At 44.9% G+C, this 19,416-nt stretch overlaps 1 protein-coding gene across 1 annotated transcript in view; it reads right to left on the bottom strand.

The window, feature by feature from the left end:
- The window catches only part of slc8a4a (solute carrier family 8 member 4a), a gene marked incomplete at both ends in the record, with an annotated part of 34,491 nt that overhangs the window by 6,558 nt on the left and 8,517 nt on the right, over positions 1–19,416 (bottom strand). The window contains 4 exons of the mRNA XM_080482718.1: positions 7,953–8,225; positions 11,625–11,724; positions 14,896–15,014; positions 18,080–18,186. Coding sequence (XP_080338844.1) covers positions 7,953–8,225; positions 11,625–11,724; positions 14,896–15,014; positions 18,080–18,186 — 599 coding nt within the window. The remainder of the gene's footprint in view (positions 1–7,952; positions 8,226–11,624; positions 11,725–14,895; positions 15,015–18,079; positions 18,187–19,416) is intronic.

Here is a 19,416-nt window from a genome sequence, read left to right as displayed (position 1 = left end):
AACTTCCAACCGAAGAAAGGGCCCGACCCGAATTCAAAGTGGAAAATGAAAGGTTCGGAAAGGGACCACGGTCGCTACAGAGCTGACCAGTTAAAGACTGAGCTACAGCAGTGGGTTCAAACCTGCATCAAAGAGGCTGTACAGAACTTGGACCTGTCCAACCAAAGGGGGCGCCACCCCCCCTCAAGGGGACGGGGACGTAGGCCCCCTCCCTCCTGACTAGAGCGGCGGCCCCGACCCACCACAAACAAGGTTTACCTTGTCGGGTGGGGGGGAGAAACAGGTGAGGCGGGAGAACGTTCAAGAACGACAGCTTCCCAGTCCACCGATTTGCCGTTCCTGACTTTCTTAGGCAATCTCGTGCACCGAGAGAACGCCAACCGCATCTACACATCCGTGGTGGTGGGAGGATGTGTAAACGCCCTCGCGCTGTTAGATTCCGGGTCCGAAATAAGCCTAATGTGTTCAGCCACCTTCGCCGAGCTTGCGAGAGCTCTGCTGTCTCTTGGAAAGCCACTGCAGGTCGAAGCTTGCAGCATTAACATCAGAAGCTTCACTCAGGACACTTCACCCATCACCCAACGCGTCTGGGTGGATGTCACTTTCCAAGAGATGTCTTTGGTGCATCCCATCTATGTCACCACGCTGGACACAGAACCATTACTCATTGGCCAAGATCTCCTTAACCGATTAGCCCCACTGATCGATTGCCGTCGCGGGTACCTTTGGGCCCAAGTACGCAACCCGACTCGAATCGGTCCAGACATGGACCCTCCCTCTTCTGACAGCATGAACGCTGCCATCGAGTCCAGAAGTTCTAATCCCATGTGTACGCCTTCCAAAGAATCTGGCTCAAACACCCCTCTTGTCATGCTCCCTGACGGCCAGCAGTCGCGGCAGTCTAGGAGCTATCAGTCTCTGAGAGAGCATCCATCATTCCTATGCGCACTGGCGAACGATGGATCTCCACTATACAATCCCCACATCGTGGGGGGGGTACACCTGAATGGGACCTTGGTCCCAGAGACACTCTTGGCTCTGTGGTCAGAGAAATCTGCCATTGATGCCGATCTTCTAAAGGATCTGTGCCAACACAACGCACTCCTTGTCCAAGTGCAGCACAGCCATCGCCTGCTTGCTGCAGGGTCGCCGCAGACACTAATCAAAGCAACTGGTGTATGTGCCCTCTCCGTGCAGATAGGGCAGAAGAAAGCCATGCACTATATGAGTGTCGTCCCGCAGCTCCGCCCTCCTTGTCACATAGGAGCGGATCTCCTTGTCAGGCTTGGAGTCCAGCTGGACGCCGTGAACCAGGTTTTGTGGTCACTGGCGAGCGCGGACACGCAGCATCTGACGACCGAGCCGGAGCAAATGGCATCCGGTCAGACGATCCCGCAGGCGTGTCACGCTGCTAGTGAGTTGGAAGCCACAATTCCAGCACGGACAGCCGGGTTCCCAATCCGTCTCGCACTTCTCAAGGGGCAGAGGATGCTTGGCCCACAAGCATTCTTTCAACCCTTACCGTGCTTTTCTGACCTTTGCCTGACAATTTGTGGCACACCCCTTCTAGAGCTAACCAACCGCTCAGCCTACCTGCTAGTCCAGAACCTGACCCACAATCCGGTTCAGGTGAATGCGGGAAAACCACTAGGCGTCTTGGTCGACAGCTCATTTCACGACTTCGAGCTCAGGGTGCCCGTCATTGGCGACCTACCTCCATCCCTCATCAGGGACGAGACACTCGACAAGGTGTTGTACACGTTCCCCACCCGCATGATCACCATTGCTCGTCACGAAGCCCTCGCACAGGAGGCAATCTGTGGTTCAACCCTCAGCACCGAAGGTGACATGATAGTGTACGCGCTGGCGACTCAACCAGAAAGTGCTGAGAACCCCGGTGGGCAGCCAGGGTCTGCACCGGAGGAACCGTACTCTGGTTTTGAGTCAGAGATTGAGCAGCAACTTGAAAAGCAGAATGTATACCGCAACCACATCCGCAAGCCCCCCCAGCTGACTGAGGGAAGGCTAAGCGGAATCCAGACCACCGACACCATCGAGCATGCGAAACAGGCAACGGTTCACATGCTTGAACAGTTGGACAAATTCATGGTCACTGAGAAAGACCTCAGCGACGGTAAGCGACCCAAGCGGTTCCTCGGTGCACTGCTCTCCGCAGCAGCAGGCATCGGCTCGCTGTTCTCGATTGGCCTCTCCGCAGCCAACTCGGTCAGCCTGAAGGCCCTTCAGAGACATGTCGGGGAACTCGAAGAAGAAATGCCGGAAATCCAACAGAGACTCCTAATACAGAGTGAACAGTTACAAGGCTTGACCAAAACGGTTCAGGGAACCATACTCACTGTAAACTTGCATTCTGCTTTAATCAATAACACCTTGCATGCCTTAACAACCTTGTCAAGTATCGTCAGTGAGGACATAACGTATGTGCGAATAGTCAGGGATCTTATGCAAGATCTCCTTAGAGAAGTCAGTTCCTCCGTGAGTAGCCTCAGTACCGGGAAGATCCCCACGTACTTAGTTCCACTAACACTGGTTGAACAGATTCTCAAGACCACTACCACCACTGTTGTACAACCTTCACAGGCACATCTGGCATATAGTCTCGGCAGTGCTATTCCGATCTCTGTGAACCCACAGAACCTAGAGTTAGGATTTATCCTAAACCTACCAATCATTGAAAAGCAGAATGTGTACCGTTTAAAAACCGTATTGAATGTGGGATTCTGGGAGGGTAACACACACGTACACCTCCGAACGCCACCCACACTCGCCTACCACGACGACAACCCCTCACTCTACCTGGTCCCCAATCTCAGCATGTGCACAAACACCAAAGACATTCACTGGATCTGTCCCAGCAACCCTTTCATTAGAGATGTCACCAACTATCTATGTGGGCTGAGGGCAGACGCCCCGGAGCAGAAATGTCAAGGTAGTTTGTCCATCAAAGATGAAGGAACCGAGACCAGAGTAGAGAGAGCAGGTAGTCGATGGCTCGTCAACACACCTCATTCTGAAGCGACCATGTCCTACGACCGCCATGATATAGCCACCAAGCTCACCCTGCCCAATCAAACAATATTCCTCAATGTCCCACCAGGGGCTACAGTACACATTGACGACATAATCCTCCATCATCTCGATGCCGACCGACACGAGGTGGAGATTGAGATGATGGATGCATTCGTCGGGCACAATTTCACAATTGATGCCACCCTCCAAAGCCAGCTTCTGGCTGAGGGAACCAAATTGATTAAATTCAATTTAAAGCCCACAGGGCTCTCAGCCACTTTCCCTAGGCGGGCAGGTGGACACCCATACCAAGACCATCCCATCAGCATGGCAGCGCTCGGAATGTTGCTCAGTGGCTGGATCATCACGGCCGTAGTGGCGTACGCGATGTACAAGTACATCCAGAAACTACAGGCCCGACTGGATTCCCTGACCCTGGTCTCGCCACGTTTTGTGGGCCCATCCACAAACACACAATAGGCCAGCCCTCACCCAACCAAGAGGTGAAGGCACGGCCTACTAACCCTTTTCCTAACCACCCGTTCCCTTCCTATTTCTCACTCTCCTGTCCCTTTCCTACCTCTTTCATGTTCACTGGTGACGACCCTTAAGAAATGAAATGTATGTGTGCTTAGATAGTTAGAATAGAAATAGTAAGTCTGCCCAGACTAGCCTTAGCCTGCCCAGACTAGCCCAGCCTGCTCAGGAAATAACCTCACATGTGAACTGGTGGACAGAGAAGGACAGTATGTTTCACAGGACATGGGGACGTTCACAGATTCTATGGATTGTTCGGCCCAGGTTTGCTCCAAAGACTGTGACCTGCATCCCACTCTTCGGAACAAAGGGGGGATGTTGGAGCCAAAATCCTTTGTTCACTCACCCTCATGAGGAAGGGGGGGGGGGCGAGGAGGGGGGTGAGCCACGTTTCTTTGAGAACAAAGAAACCATGTGCTCAACCCTGGAAAATTCGCCATTGATCACATGACCCCCCCCTGGGGGGCCCCCGGGTCCCCCCTCCTCTAGCTGCGGCACTGCAGCTCGACGGCAGGGGGACCCAAAATCCCGTCATCACCGGGTCACCGGCCCGGTGACGCGCAAGCCAACCCCGCGTGGATTGGCTGAACCACGGCCAACGCCGCGGGGAGCCCGGAAGACATCATAACGGTATAAATTCAGGCCCGGGAAGAGATCCAGCCTCTTCCAAAACGAAATCGCGTCAACCCAGACGCACCTTTTCGTAAGGAGACAAAGCGCCTCGTGTTAACGCACCTGGACCGGGCCTGAATTTTCTTCACCTCGCTGGACGAGCTCAAGAAAAGCGGGAATTCCCTTTATTTTTGGTTTCCCCTTCTTTTTTTTCTTCCCTTTTTTTGTTTGCATCATCCGGACCCCGAGCGCGCGCTGCAACCGCACGCTCGTCTGCAGACCGACCTGAGCATCGCTTCTTCACTCCCCCCCTCATCGCAAGAAGCTGCTGATCGCCCCTCGGATCACACTACGGGTTTCCCCTCCGTAGTCCACGTCAGGTCTCTATTTTCTGGGACGCCAGAGAACCGCCCGCGGCCACAAATCGACGGATTTCACCTGGCCACGGAAGCACGTTTCCCCCTCGTCCAACCAAGTAAGGCTTAGAGTCTGGGCAGGAATTAGAATAACGTGATATTATTATTGCTGTGTGTTTATTGTTGGTACTTGTAACTTTGGGACGCCGATCCCTGTTTCTGAGTACTTTTGTGTCTACGCGTGGACGGCCATCCACGCGAATCATCGCACGCACGCGCGAGCCTCCTCATCCTCAGCTCACGCTTCTGCTCCCAGAGTCCATATCTGCCTGAACAGCCGTTTTTGGACTCTGTACGTGTAAGCTGAGGCGGTCGCGTCAGTGTACACAGTCAGACACCCCCTCCTCTCTCCTCTCTCTCTCTCCTCTTCTCCTCTGTTTCCCTGTTCACTAACCAGCGCACGGTACGGCCGCCGCTGCATCCAAGCGCCTCCTTTCAGTGCGTCCCTGGGACCGTGTGTAGTTCACTGCGGCTCGGATTTCTCGGCCACAAGGAATCCGGCGCGCTCCCGACGGCTACGGCCCGTGCGGAGCTCAGTGACGTCACGCTATCCCAGGCAGAGCACGCCGAGCGCCTCTGGTGACCGGGTGGGTAATCACATCGATTTCCTCGCCGGGTCGCCGAGCCGTTTGGCGCCCTCTGGTAGTCGCGTGGGTAATTGCAACCGCTCGTACCGCCATCTGGTGGTTGCATTAAGTCATCACAACTGCCCCGCGCGCCGACGCGCACCTAGTGGCCAGATCGGGTGATTACACCGGACCGCCGACGTCTACCTCCCTCTGGTGGACGTTCGTGGTCATTACCCTCTCACCAAGTCACGCCCCTTTCGCTCCACAAACCCGCACACACACACACACACATCGCTCCCCACACTCGAACACACACACACCCACTCACACACATCGCTCCCCCACACTCGAACACACACACACACACACACACACACACTTTATTAGCTGGCTTTGTTTTGTATTGTGTTGTTTTATGAGATCTTGCTTGATGTTTATTGATTAGATGTGATTCATAGATTGATGATTTAGGAATAGACGTTTGTTAATAAACACTTAATAGTTGAATTGAACGATTCTTGGTGGTTTTTGTGTGCTTTTCAGCGACAACTGCTGGTTGTAACAGTCAGTGCTCGGATTTACAGCCTTCCTTTCCTGCTTCAGTTAAATTGCGATTATCATTTCAATCAGAAATAATAATTTAAACATTTTAATTGAACTTTCTTTTTTAAGACTGATGTTTCGTTTAAGACCCTAACTTCAGCTGGTGCCCCGACTTTGATTAAGTAACGGTAATATTCAATTGATTAATAGTTTGAATGGTTTAAATCAATTTCAATGATTTTAACGCTTTGGGTAATTTAACACACCTAGGAGGCGTTGGCGAATGAATGCAGGTTTTCCACGGGAATAACCCGCATTGCTTTTAAATAATTTTAAGTGTTTCATCGCATTTTCTGTGGTTAATTACCCGCACTATTATTGATTGATCTGTTACCCAGTTAACCTAATCACAACTTGAATTGTCTCTAAGCTATTGTTCATTTATTTTTGTTGCAGATAGATAATTTGTATGCTTTATTAATTAATAAATTAGTCAATTTATTCAATTAATACTCAAGAGTGCTTTTAATCATTTTTAAGTGGTTTTCGTGCATCTCAGCATCCAATTATCCAGTATTATTAATTCATAAAGCGCAAGTTTATCCAATTAATAATCCTAACTGCATTTAATTCAATTTCAATGGTTTAGCTCATTCAAATAACTCATTGTATTTAATTAGTAAACCCCGACTTTACTTAATTAATTCCAACTCCTCCTTGATTACTCCCGATTGTTATTAGATAAATAACCAAACTTGTTTGATTAACAATCCATTCTAAATTACTTGCAGATCACCTTCGGTGGTCCACTCCACCGAAGTAATTCAGCCTCCCCTCAGTTATTGACTTACAAATCGCAGGTTTGTTTCATTGATAACTTGAATCATAGGTTGCTCTCCGTAATTTAATCATCACTCGTAATCAAGTACCGTTGTTCATTGATAGGTCAATAGCCATTTGTGACGCCTTCGCAGCTTGAGCTTTTCCCCGGTTACTCCAGCGAGTCGCCTCCTGTGGGTCCACAGGCGCTTCGGTAGGTCACGCCACTGACCCGCAGTTGTCAACAAAGGAGTGACCCGTCACGCCTGTTGACCGGTCGTGCCACTGGTGGACCGCCTTCGCGATTGGACCCCGTGGAGGTTCCTCCCGTCAGGCGACCCTTTTTAGCTCAAAGCTGTTGGCCGATAACTGACTATTTACTCCAATCAACCTTTATAGCTTTGCATAACTTACACTTGGTACATTACCTTAGTAATCTATTACTCCAGTAATCCATTACTTTGGTGGCCTACCGCTAGTGATCAGTAATTGTCAACCCGTAAATAACAATTTACTTCTGTTTGGCGATTCGTTTATATGTAAATTACCTCTGACAGGGTAGAACCTTCCGGTAGCCTACCACTAGGGTAATTTGCATATTCTGATCACACGCTGACCCCAACAGTGAGAACATTTGCCACCTCAGCATTCACTTTTATCTTTGGAGAGAAGTAATTGTAGAGCTACAACTACAACAGATGAGGTCACGATTTGTGTCTAACAGATGTGCAAAATAATACATAATCGCAATTTAGTTCAATTTAATTCAACTTTTAGCAAAGATGCTGCTGATATGTTATAACTTTTATTTAGAGACTTTATATCTCTTTTATATAAAAATATTAATATTTTCCATGTTGCTAAATTCATTTTCTTACCAAAGTAAGCCGTGACGTGGGTATAACAACAAATGGACACGTGAATAAGTTTAAAACCTTTCAATTGATAAAACCTATGACGCTGTAAATGGAGGATATGTAGAATTAATTAGCAGATTACTGTAGAGCAGAATAGCATCTCCACTATTGTAGATGTGTGTTTGCATGCAGATTTGTCATGATACTTCTTTATGTAATAAAATTGCTGGCTTAACTCTTTGAAGGAGAGTGTGTGGGCAAGTTGCAATCTGTCAAAACCTCATTTCCATACTCTGATTTGTGCCTCTCTGTGCCACTGCTTATGACACAGTGAGATGGGAATACAATTAGGGAATAACAACACAAAATAAATTGTGTTTTCCTTTGTTTACATCTTGTTAAATATCTACGACGGAGCTCTGGAGAGGATTTCTCTGACAGCAAAGGCAAGGCGGGGGCAGAGGTTACACAACTCCCCTCCAGCAGCTGCCTCTGCAGCGCGGGGCAAAGCCCGGAGGAGACGGAGCACACGTCTGCTGTTTCATCTGATCGACAGCACAGACGCCCACCTGGAACGGAGGTGCCGAGGGCCACAAACACCACGGCGGTGACGGAGTCTTTGAGACCGATGGTGCAGCCGAAATGAGAGGCCAAGTCCCCGGTCACAGCCGTCAGGACGCCGATGAGGGAGATGGAGACGAAGAAGCACGCCCAGCCGTTCCAGTACTCGGTCGGGGGGACGAAAGCGAAGAGGACTTTCCAGAAAACTGTCAGGAAGTGCATAATGTAATCGAAGCAGGACGGCAGGCGCTCCTCCCCGCTCTCCTCCTCATCATCATCACCTGGCAGGGACAGAGAGGAGACATGAAATGGTGAATGGGTTTCACCCGGAGCGCTTTACATTGCTGATCATCACAGTCACACGCCAGTGGAGGCAACTGCCACGCAAGGTCTCAGTCCATCCATCGGGAGCAATTCAGCGTCTTGCTCAAGGACACTTCGACATGCGGACAGATAGGGAATCAAACCTGCAACCTTGCGAGACGACTCGCTTTACCAACTGAGCCACAGCCACACACTTAAAGACATTATTTTAGTATTGTTAAGCAACTCAGAGTCAATGTTGGTGAGACTAAACTAAAACGATTATGAATAAACTGTAAATTAATAAAGAAATCCACAAATGATCTATTAGTTATTTCTTCTTCTGCTATTTCTTTACATAAATCCAATCTAAATTCACCAGTTGTGATGAAAATATAAAATGTAACTGAAAGATAAATGCACTGATGCATGACCCTTGTATTTACCATCTATATCACAATAGTTACAGTACTTTATAATATATACTAGTAGACAAAACAATACGGCAATCATACCATTAAGGTGACAGTAGTTAAGGCTTCCTATTGGTTACACAATAGTACATATAGTACTCATCAATTGAAAAATGTTGCTGTATTTGAAAAAACCCCAACTTATTAGGTTAATGTGATTAGTCACGGGTCAGGTGACTAATCACATTAAGAGGAGAAATACTGAGAAGGAGGAGTTTTCATAATGAAGATGAAGAGGATTCAATACAAGGAGACTGTGCAACGCTGAAGAATGAATGAATATCCTCTAATATAACTTCACATCTGAATACAACATGATGCATGTCGGATGATTGAATTAAATATCCTTTTTTTTTTCAACTCATTAAGTTTAAAACAGGAGCAGGAAGTCCTCTGTCGCACTTGTAAAGCCCGTGGCATTTGTTGTGTGGTCTTTTTAGCAGTCTTTGGTCTGTGCCGAGTTCCGACTTTAATTAAACGTCAATCAAACTGCAGCAGAGTTTTATTTTAAAGCTGAGTCAATCTGGAGCTGCAGCAGTCACGTCTCCACACACAGTGGATAAAGCCACAGCTGCACCCTGGTTTGTTTTCACCGTTTTATCAGCTCACTTTCTTCTTTATTGTATTCCTGTGCTTTCAGACTCGCTCAGCACTCGTATAATGTCTTTTTCCACCATCTCCCATTCCTTTGTATTTCACCTGCTTTTCCATTTTTCTTAGACTGGAGGTGTTACGTTGGTCTGTTTATCCAGCTCAGGTTTATTGTGTGCATCAGTTTGTTCCTGTTGCTTTTCTCCTGTTTCTCTGACTCACGTCTGACCTTGCAATGTGCGATAGTTTCAGTTTGTCGAGACCAATAGATTTTTTCAGTTTTCAGTTCAGGAATATTCATCACAATGAAGATAAGTTTTGGTTTAATCGTCCCGACTCAGGGTCACTTTCAGCTTTCACCCTCGACACCCTCAGACAGCACGACATCAGAAACGGACATTTTTCTTCAGCAAAATCTACTGAATTGGTCTTAAAGCTATTGTGCACGTTCATATTTCAGCGAAGAGTCCATGAATGCAAGTGGAAAGTCAACCTTGCTAAAACAAAAGCATCTATTAACAAGAGGCAGAATTGCACTCATACACACTCAGTCCAGCTTTTTTAAAATGTTGAAAACTGTCACATGGGTTGATCAATCAAATTCTAAAGGGTTTTCTTTGGAGGTTGTGAATGCTGTTCTAAGAAACTGCTTTCATTTGATTTGCTTGTGAGAATGTGTACATCCACCAGCTTCACTTAAAGACAATATGGGGATCTGCTGAGAAACAAGTTCAGTAACGACTGATCCATACGATTAAGTTTTCAAAGAAAGTCCTCACTCATTTTTGTAAGACGATATCAAACCACATTATGTATGGTACAGTCATCCACCAAAACACAGAAAACAGACAAATATGGAACAAAACAGTGACAGAAACCACAAAATTGTTTTGGAAGAAACAACAAAACATGTTTTTGTCTTCTATTTGTTTTCTTTTAATCTTTAACAATTCTTAGTTTTCCATTACATATGATGACCAAAGCTGATGTATTGCAAAGGAAAATGTTTTTTGCAACAGTAAACAAATATCAATTTCAACATTCGCCACATTGTCAGAATGCTCTTTTCCAATTAATACTGAGATTTATTCCTCTTAAATCATTGCACTGTGTCTTTTGTGTAGATTTCACGCCGTATCCCAACATTTCTGAAATCAAGAAATATCGATGGCGTCTGGCCTCACCGGAGGCTTTAAAATTTCTATGATCCATACAAAGTTCAAGTTGCTGAAATAATGAAAATTACTCTGCAGATACTGCAGAAACAAGAGACGATGTGGACGTCGACACTCATTGCTCATTGCTCAGTGCAGCTGCTCTGCCTCGCTCTGGCGGACGGAGTTATTACCACAGTCGGGGCCTGCGGCCGTCGATACGGCCGTGGTGGCTCTTCTGTGACTGCTCTTTACTGCTCCCGTTAACATTAGCCAAGAAAACATTTACGAGGCCAAATGGGATTTGAACCACTGATCCTAATAGATGTGACAGATGCTCACCGACTGACCACGGGAGGGCCGGGAACACACGGACTGAAAGTCCAGCAATCACAGTTATGTCAATTTACTGCACACTGACAGAAAACAAAACAAAACTGTGTCCAGTCGGGTGTCACGCCCTTTAAAAACAAATATATCACAGCTCTGAGCCAAACCACATAGCTGTAAGTGGAGCTGTTTGTCTGCAGCCAGCCTAATGGTTTTGATAGATCGATCGATAGATAGATAGATAGATAGATCGATCGATCGATAGATAGATAGATAGATAGATAGATAGATAAGTCTTAACATCTTTCACAGTAAATGGATGGATGGAGATATAGGCAACAAAGCATGTTTGTTATTAAATGTACGTTCTGCATGTGAATGTGATTGAGCCCGGCCGGAGAGGAGAAGTAGGACAGAGGCGTATTAATAAAATGACACTTCTCTGGTGTCCAAGTTAGCTTTTAGTTTTCCAAATGTTTTGGGCACGAGTGTGTATCTGTAGTACTGGATGCCAAATGGGCGACTTTTTAATAAGATGAAAACACGGTCGTTGACACAAATACTTCCCAGCCACTAATTGTTCATGGTTTCAGTCACTATCTGGTAAATTAGATTTTTTTTGTTGTTGTTGTTGTTGTTGTTCGTCCCGCTTGAGCCAATGTCAGGATGAAGCATTTTGGATTAAAAAACAAAAAAACAAACAAAATAACACAACAAACATTGCACAAGAGGCAGCTGGTGGGCCGTATCCGGCCTGCAGGCTCAATCTTCCACAGATCTGGTCTCACAGGGATGAGCAGATGAGACATTTAAGGACGCCGCGACTCACCTGCGCTGACAGTGACAGCGCTAACAAACTGCTCTCTCCAGCTGCTGCTCCCCACCACCAGAGCCAGGTTCGTCTTCTTGATGAGTTTGTCCACCGTGCTCTGCAGATACACAGAGAGCAGGAGAGGGGTGCATTTTACAGTCGCATAATATCAGCATAATCGGAGCATTATATGGCGCCGGGGACGCTGATGTGGTAAATTAAGGTACAATTAGCAGCATCCCTCCTCCCTCTATGCTGCAGTGAGTCACCAAAACAGATGCGGGCGAGCACAAAACCCCACTATCCCCCGAGGAAAAAAGGCACTCTGCCAGCATAAAGCGGCTTTACACCACTGCAGAACACAGAGCCAGCGCATGAACCTCCTGCTGCGAGTGTCCGTGTAGTGTCATGTTACAGCTTAAGTGTTCTTAAATTGTCTCGAAGGGACTCGCCGGCCGCTTTACACTTGAAAATCAGTTTACGCCTGAGAGGGATTGTAATATAAACCTGTGAAAACCGCTGGAAAGTGTCCTCTGACGCCAGCTAACGGTGAGCATGGCTTAATGATGTAATCAGAGTTCAGCCCGGAGACGACAAACAGAGGTCACAAAGTTTAACCTTTTCCCAGGTGGCGGGAAAAAAAAAAAAAAGAAACACTAATAGAAGGGAGGCTCATGTTGCATTGTGGGAAATGGAGGCTGCTTTTGCTGCATTGATTTTAAGACACAAACGTTGCAGTAGAAAGTCAAAGGAGGCCCTGCTATGAATACTGCAGAGTAATAAACGATACAATTTTCCTGTCTTATTTGACTATTCAAGCGGGATGAAACAAAGCGTGAACGATTCTACAGGCGGACCCATTAGTTTCACCAGCATAACTCATAATTTATTACACATCTCCGGCTGGATTAAATATTAATCCCCAGCCGTCGAAGCCAAAATATTGTGACACAACTAGAACTCGTGTGAGAGTCCAAAATATCCATGTTTGTCTTTGTCACGCTCTCTGCGTTGCCTTTACCTTGTAGAGTTGAAGGATTTATAGAAGTGAAGGTGTTCAGCAGGAGGAGAGCAGGTGACACATTACAGGACGGGGATTTACTCGTTTCCAAACCAGTTATTTCAAACCTCGGAACAATTACTTGATTTCTCACAACACTCCAGCCGCTCTCATTGCTTTCAGTTAATTGCTCATGGTTGAATGTGTTTTTTCTGCAGCTTGCTGAGTCTATATGTGGTGAACTTAATTATTCAGGGATAGATTAAGTAAATATACAGACTGAGAGACATGTGGGGATAGTTGAAACGTGTTTTTCATGCTCCCCCTGAGGCCCACATGCAACCCATGTTCATATGTGGATATTAACAACGTATTAGCACTATGTTACTAGCTTTCTCTGGAATCAGTTCTTCACATGAGCATTTATTTCTCTGAAGACTTTTTCACTTTTACTCTCTGCATTCAAATATGTGTATTTTCTCCTCCTTCAAACTGGCTCATTTCTTCTTTCAAACTGCACGAGGATGATTCAGCGAAAGTCTTAAAGCAGCCCATGGTACCAGTATTACACAGTGAAGCTGCCGCAATGGAAGAATTTAAGTTGCATGAATGAAGGCTGAAGACCAAGACTTCCTGTTTCCGCTCCAAAAAATGATTTTATTTTTAGTGAGAAAATAATCACGATGAATCATCAACTGTATCATTTGCACACTAACAATGATTATAGTCCATTGCACACATGAATGTGAATTACACTGCCAGCCTTTATTAAAAATTAAAGCAACTATAAAATTCATCTTGTTTTTGACTTTTTCATGCCTGAAGTGAACAAGTTGTATTGGTACTGTCTTTACACAGGTATCTGTACTTCTACTTAAGTAACGACTTGGTAGTTTTATAGATGAGTCAACGGTATTAGCAATCCAACTTTCTCATCTTTTCATGGTAATCTCTGAGTATTCACTATTGTTAATGGTTAGAGCACATTGTTCTCTCGTGTGTGTGGTTTCATTGCAAAAAAAACAAAAAAAAACAGCACACACCAGTGGCCTGGCAAGATAACTACACCGTTTTCAGCATTTCTACTATTTCAGTATAACCGAACATTGTTTTCAAAACATTACTGTAAATGCTAAACTTTGAAAGAGTGTGGGATTGACCTGTTGTGGATCTATTATGATGTTTTTTTTATGAAGGCCTGCGGTGAAAGCTATACTGAACTGGGTCTTCAGTCACTTTGATCCACCACTCAGTTCTCACACGTTTCAATAGACTTTGTACTCCCCCCTGTAATAATGAACCATTTTCACGTGGCTCACTCGCAAAATCGACATTTGGCGAAAATGTCAAAGCCTTCACAATTTCTAATCATAGTCTCGTCACTGGAGCCATCGCATGCCAAATGATTTATTCACTTATCTGAATCTACCAGACACACATTTCGAATCCATACATTTAAATACACTGGAACATTAATCATAGCTTCAGCTATGAGTAACAATCAGCCAATTATTAGCAGCTTTAGAAGCAGAATCACTTGTGTTGTTTTTCACTGACGTGTCATGACTCTTTTATAAAAAAAATGTTTTGTTTAGTTTTTATTGGCATGAATGTTAATTTGTTGTCCATTTTCTGTGTAGTTTTTTTTTTTTTGAACTGCCGTTTTTGTCTACAAACAAAAGCTTGATCCTGGTTCTGTGGTGTGAATAAAGGAGGGGTCTCAAACTCAATAGGCCAGGGGGCCCGCTGCTAGAATCGTCTTCTCAGTGGAGAGCCACTTCAGTGTTCAAGTGGTGAAAAAAACACGTTTAGTTCGAGAAATGTGTTCTTTAATTTAAAATATTGATTCTGTTTAATAATGTAAAACCGCCAACAGGAGGAACAGAATATTTTTTTTCTTCATCCTTAAATATTTAAAGCTGTTCAGTGAACTAACAAATAAACAAATCTGTACTCTCTTCTGGCAAAATGGTAAAAAACACCTTATTTGTAACAGGTACATCGAATGTACAGTGAAATCTGCTTTTAAGCGGTGGGCAGTTACTGTGCAGCATTTGAAGGTCCGGGGGCCCACAGTGGAAACCTGTCAGCTGTGGGATCTGAACCTGTGAATCTCTAATCATTATATTATAGATTATGTTTCTAAATGACAAGTGAAACATGTGCAAGGTGCAAAACATTCCTGCTTCACTTGTCGATATAATCTATTTACCGTTTTCAGAAAGCCGGGTCATTTCACAAATGGGCCCATATGAGTGAGGAAGACTTTAGAATTGCAATTAGTTTTACCTTGAATTCATAAGACTCCTCGATGACCACCTCCAGCTTGGTGTGTTCCCCCAGAATGGGGCAGCCCATCTTGGACACGTCCTCCGGTCCCACCGCCGTCTTGTTGTCGTTAGTGTCTCCTGCAGCAAAAACACAGTTTAAGTTTCAGTCTGTTGGTCGACTTGATTTTTTCTTTTTTTTCTTTTCACAAAACTCTGCTGAGTGACACAGCAGCTAATCACAAATGTTTATCCTGTCCCCACAGGGAACAAGTGTCACTGATGAAGTAAATAAAAAAGGCCTGCCCGCAGAGCTGGAACTGTGTTTTAAGATATCATACAGAGCATTTATATAGGGGTATAATACTAAGACTTTGTTTCATACTTTTTTGTTTATTGCCTAAGCAATCACCACAACTTAAATAAAAAAAAAGAGTCTAAACTTAAAAAGCTACAGCCTGAAGTGTGTATATCTTTTTAATATGTACGGCTGTGATGATAATATGATCAGTAACCCCAGCAGTAAGATGGAGTTTGTTTCCTCACCATGACTTCACATTTCAAAAAATCACTGGATCACGGTTTAATGTTTCAGAATAGGTGATTTGTGTCTCGCAGAATTCAAATCCTGCATGACTGAAACTGTTTTGACTTCAATCTGCTCATAATCAAAGTTGTGAGGACTGAGGAGCCAGTCTTCTTTATCGTCCTTCCATTCTGTCCAACTCATTTTCACTGAGCAGAAATATAAACACAACACTTTTGTTTTTGTTCCCATTTTTCAAGAGCTGAACTTTTTCAATATTGACAAAACGCCAATTTCTCTCAAATATTGTGCCATATCTGTGTGTCTTAGTCTGGCCACAATGAAAGGAGGGACGCCCTAAATTGTACAGTTTTACTGTATATCTGGTGTGACCACCAATGGCCTCGCACAGTGCCACAAATCTCCTTCACATAGAGTTGATCAGGTTGTTGATTGTGGCCTGTGGGACGTTGCTCCACTCCTCTTCAAAGTGCCAAGTTGCTGGATATTGGCAGGAACTGGAACACAGTGATCCAGAGCATCCCAATCATGCTCAATGGGTGACATGTCCCCATGGTTTGCTGGCCAGACTGTGCATCATCATGCTGTAACATGAGGTGGTGGTTGTGGATGAACGGCACAACAATTGTCCTCGGGCTACTCCATTCACGATGTTGACATCAGCAAACCGCTCACTCAGCCGACGCCATCGACGCTGTCTGCCATCTGCCCTTAACAGTAAAACCCGGGATTCACCCGTGAAGAGAACACCTCTCCAAAACGCCAGACGCCATTGAATGTGAGCATTTGCCCACGCAAGTCTGTTACAATGACAAACTGCAATCAGGTCCCGACCCCAATGAGGACGACGAGCATACAGATGAGCTTCCCTGAGACGGTTTCTGACAGTTTGTGCAGAAATTCTTTGGTTCTGCGAAGCGATTGTTGCAGCAGCTGTCCGGGTGGCTGGTTTCAGACCATCTTTGAGGTGAAGGGGCTTGGATGTGGACGTCCTGGGCCGGTGTGGTTAAATGTGAGTCTGCGGTTGTGGGGCCGGTTGGATGAACATTCACTTCACAGGCAAAAGGCTCTGGTGGACATTCCTGCTGTCAGCATCCCTCAAAACTTGAGGCGTCTGTGGCGTTGTGCTGTGTTGAATTGTTGAAATGAATTGAACTGAATTATCTTGTGCTCATTAATACAGATTTAGACACATTTGTGAAGAGAAATGGGCTTTTTGTGTACAAAGAAAAAGTCCTAGATGTTTCAGTTCAGCTCATGAGTTGAAGTATTGCATTTATATCTTTGCACAGTGTCTTTGTGAGGTTGTTTTATTGGTGTCATTTGGTGTGTAATTGGTCTTCAAACTTCAGTAACAGTTTTACAGACTTTTTGTTTTCTCTCATGAGATTTTTCACAACCTGACGGTTCGTTAATTTGATCTTAGTTGGATATTGCCAACTATTGTGTTATTGCCGACCCAACATTTGTCCAATGACCCAATAGTTTGATATGTAATGATGACAACAGTGAGTTTATTAAGACACTATTAGATGTTTCTGTCATGTTCTTAGGAATTCTAGCATGAAAATATCAGAGCAAAACAAATTTTGTGAATAACCCTTTTTTGCACATTCAGATCCATCAAACAAACACTGAAATTGCACAGAATAGTGTGAGGATCTCATGCTGATAGATTAACATACAACAGTGATGGGATTTACAGCATAAAATGTTTGAGTTGTTTATGTTTGCATTTCTTTTTAATGTATTTTAAAAAAAGGACATGAAGATTCGGCTCAATACATTTCCTTGGCTGGCTCCTCTTGGTGTTTATTGGTATTTATTTTAAAACATTTTCTGTTCCTCTCCTTCAGTCTTGCAATCTTTTCTGGATCTCTTCTGTTGCTCTTGTTTTTCCCACTGCTTTGACTTTGTGACATCTCTTTTATTGTGTTTTGCTTTTTTTTTTTTTTCTTATTCTCGCTTTTGCCAAGTTCAGATTTATTCCCTACATCTCTACAGTATTCCATTTTGTTTTGTGCTTGTGAGACTCACCGCTCCGCCCAATCCCTCCACGGACAACACAAGCAAACAATTTAACACACTTCATACAGGATCTCCCGTAAATCAGTAAAATGCAACTTATAGCAGAGTATGTGGAACTGTTAACCCTGACCTGAATGGTAAATGGATTTTACTAGTATTGTGCATTTTCACTGCTTTAGCACTCTCAATAGAGCTTTTACATGATTCATGACATTCACGCAGTCGCACTTATAATAATTCACACGTTCACACAGCATCGGTGACGGCTGCCGTGCAAGGTGCTCCCACACCATCAGGAGCAAGTCGAGTTTGACTGTGTTGCTCCAGGAAGCTTTGACATGTGGACAGGACGAGGATATGAAGGCCTCCCGCTCCACCAAACGAGCAACAGCGTCGGCTATTTTAGAGGCCCAGCTATTTTGAATCCTCCAGCATAAAGCCCCGCTAATGAAATGCACCGAAGAGCCTAAAGGGACTTTGCCTCAGAGTGAAGAAGCACTTGTGTCAATGGACATAATTTGTGGAAGCCCAAGAATTTGAATAAAATATGAAGGAGAGTGGATTCAAAGTTAAATTCATTTTAAGGCAGGATAATGAGGACGAGCTCTGTGCAGCCGTGTCCTCGACTCACCGTGCCTCTGCCCCACCTCCAGCAGGATGGGCTCCTCCAACACGATGGTGAAGGTCTTGTTCTTTTCGTACTCTTCGTCATCGATGATCTTCACATTCAACAGCTTCCTGAAAAGGGGAACAAAGAGAGGATGAAACCACAGAGACACAGCCCAGTTGCACATTCACATTTATTTAAGAAAAAGCATCTGTTGATGTGAGTTTACATGCAATGAGGCTAAGTTCGCTCAAAAATAGAAACCAGGCAACCAGTAAGAGCAGTTTTCGTGCTTTTGTGGAGCTTCAAATCAAAGCAGTGGAGCCAAGTCAGCCTACACAGTGAATCATGGCACAGTTCTGTTAGATAAGAAGATGGGAGCTGGAGATTTGCACAAATTAACAGATACCCAGTACTGCAGTATGTAGAAAATAAATTTATATAATTTTTTTCTTTCCCCCTCGACTGGAAAAGAAGGAGGCTATTAGAGCAGGAGTACATATGGCCAAATAGCCCACACCCCTCCCACACACACTTAAACTTATAGGTCAGGGGAAATTAAATTATCTTCTTGTTCTCTGTGGAAATCGATCGCTGCCGATCTGGAAATCTGGAAAACTCTTCAGACTTATTGAGGAATCAGGTTTATGCTCCTGATTCTGCTGCGAACACATGCGAGGCCGCAGTGTCAAACTGTGACCGACGCATTTTCCTCAGCTCGCCTCATTCTCCAACCCTGTCACAGTCAGTCTCGCTCGCTCGCTCGCTCGCTCGCTCTCCCTCCATCTCCCTAATGATATGTGGGTGGCTGTCTATTTCTGTCTGCACGTACAGTCAGGATTTGACAACATGCAGGAAGAGCGTTTGCTTGCCGAAGAGAAGAAGTTTATTTTAAATGCTGATGGTTTCGTCATCGGCTGTCTAATGTCATGGAGAGTCATGGCAGTGGGAGCAAAGTGAATCACTATATAGTCTACAGTCCTCACAACGCCAACAAAGGAGTTTATGTGCGCTGTATGTTTGCTTTGAAGCATCATGTCAGGCTCTCAAAATAAAATGTGAAGGATCGGTTGCTATGGACCGCACTCACGGAGGAGCCATTTTGATATTAAACCACATCACCGAGATGAGCAGATCATTGCTGCTGAGGATCAGACAAACGTTTACATTTTGCCGGCTCCGGGGTTAAAATACAAACGAGAAATGAAAGGCTGTCAAAAAGCAGCGGGGAAGCGGGCCGGTATATTGCATTACACTGATTAGCTGGCAATATAAATTTCAACCTCTGCCACAGTCTCATTTTCATTTGCACTCATTTCAGACAAAAGATGGGCGATAACACTAAAGGTGAGCAAATCCAA

This window comes from Lipophrys pholis, assembly GCF_963383615.2.
Source record: "Lipophrys pholis genome assembly, chromosome: 16".
NCBI classification, from domain to species: domain Eukaryota; kingdom Metazoa; phylum Chordata; class Actinopteri; order Blenniiformes; family Blenniidae; genus Lipophrys; species Lipophrys pholis.
The sequence above is the reverse complement of the archived record's forward strand: the minus strand, read 5'-3'. Positions and strand labels throughout refer to the sequence as shown.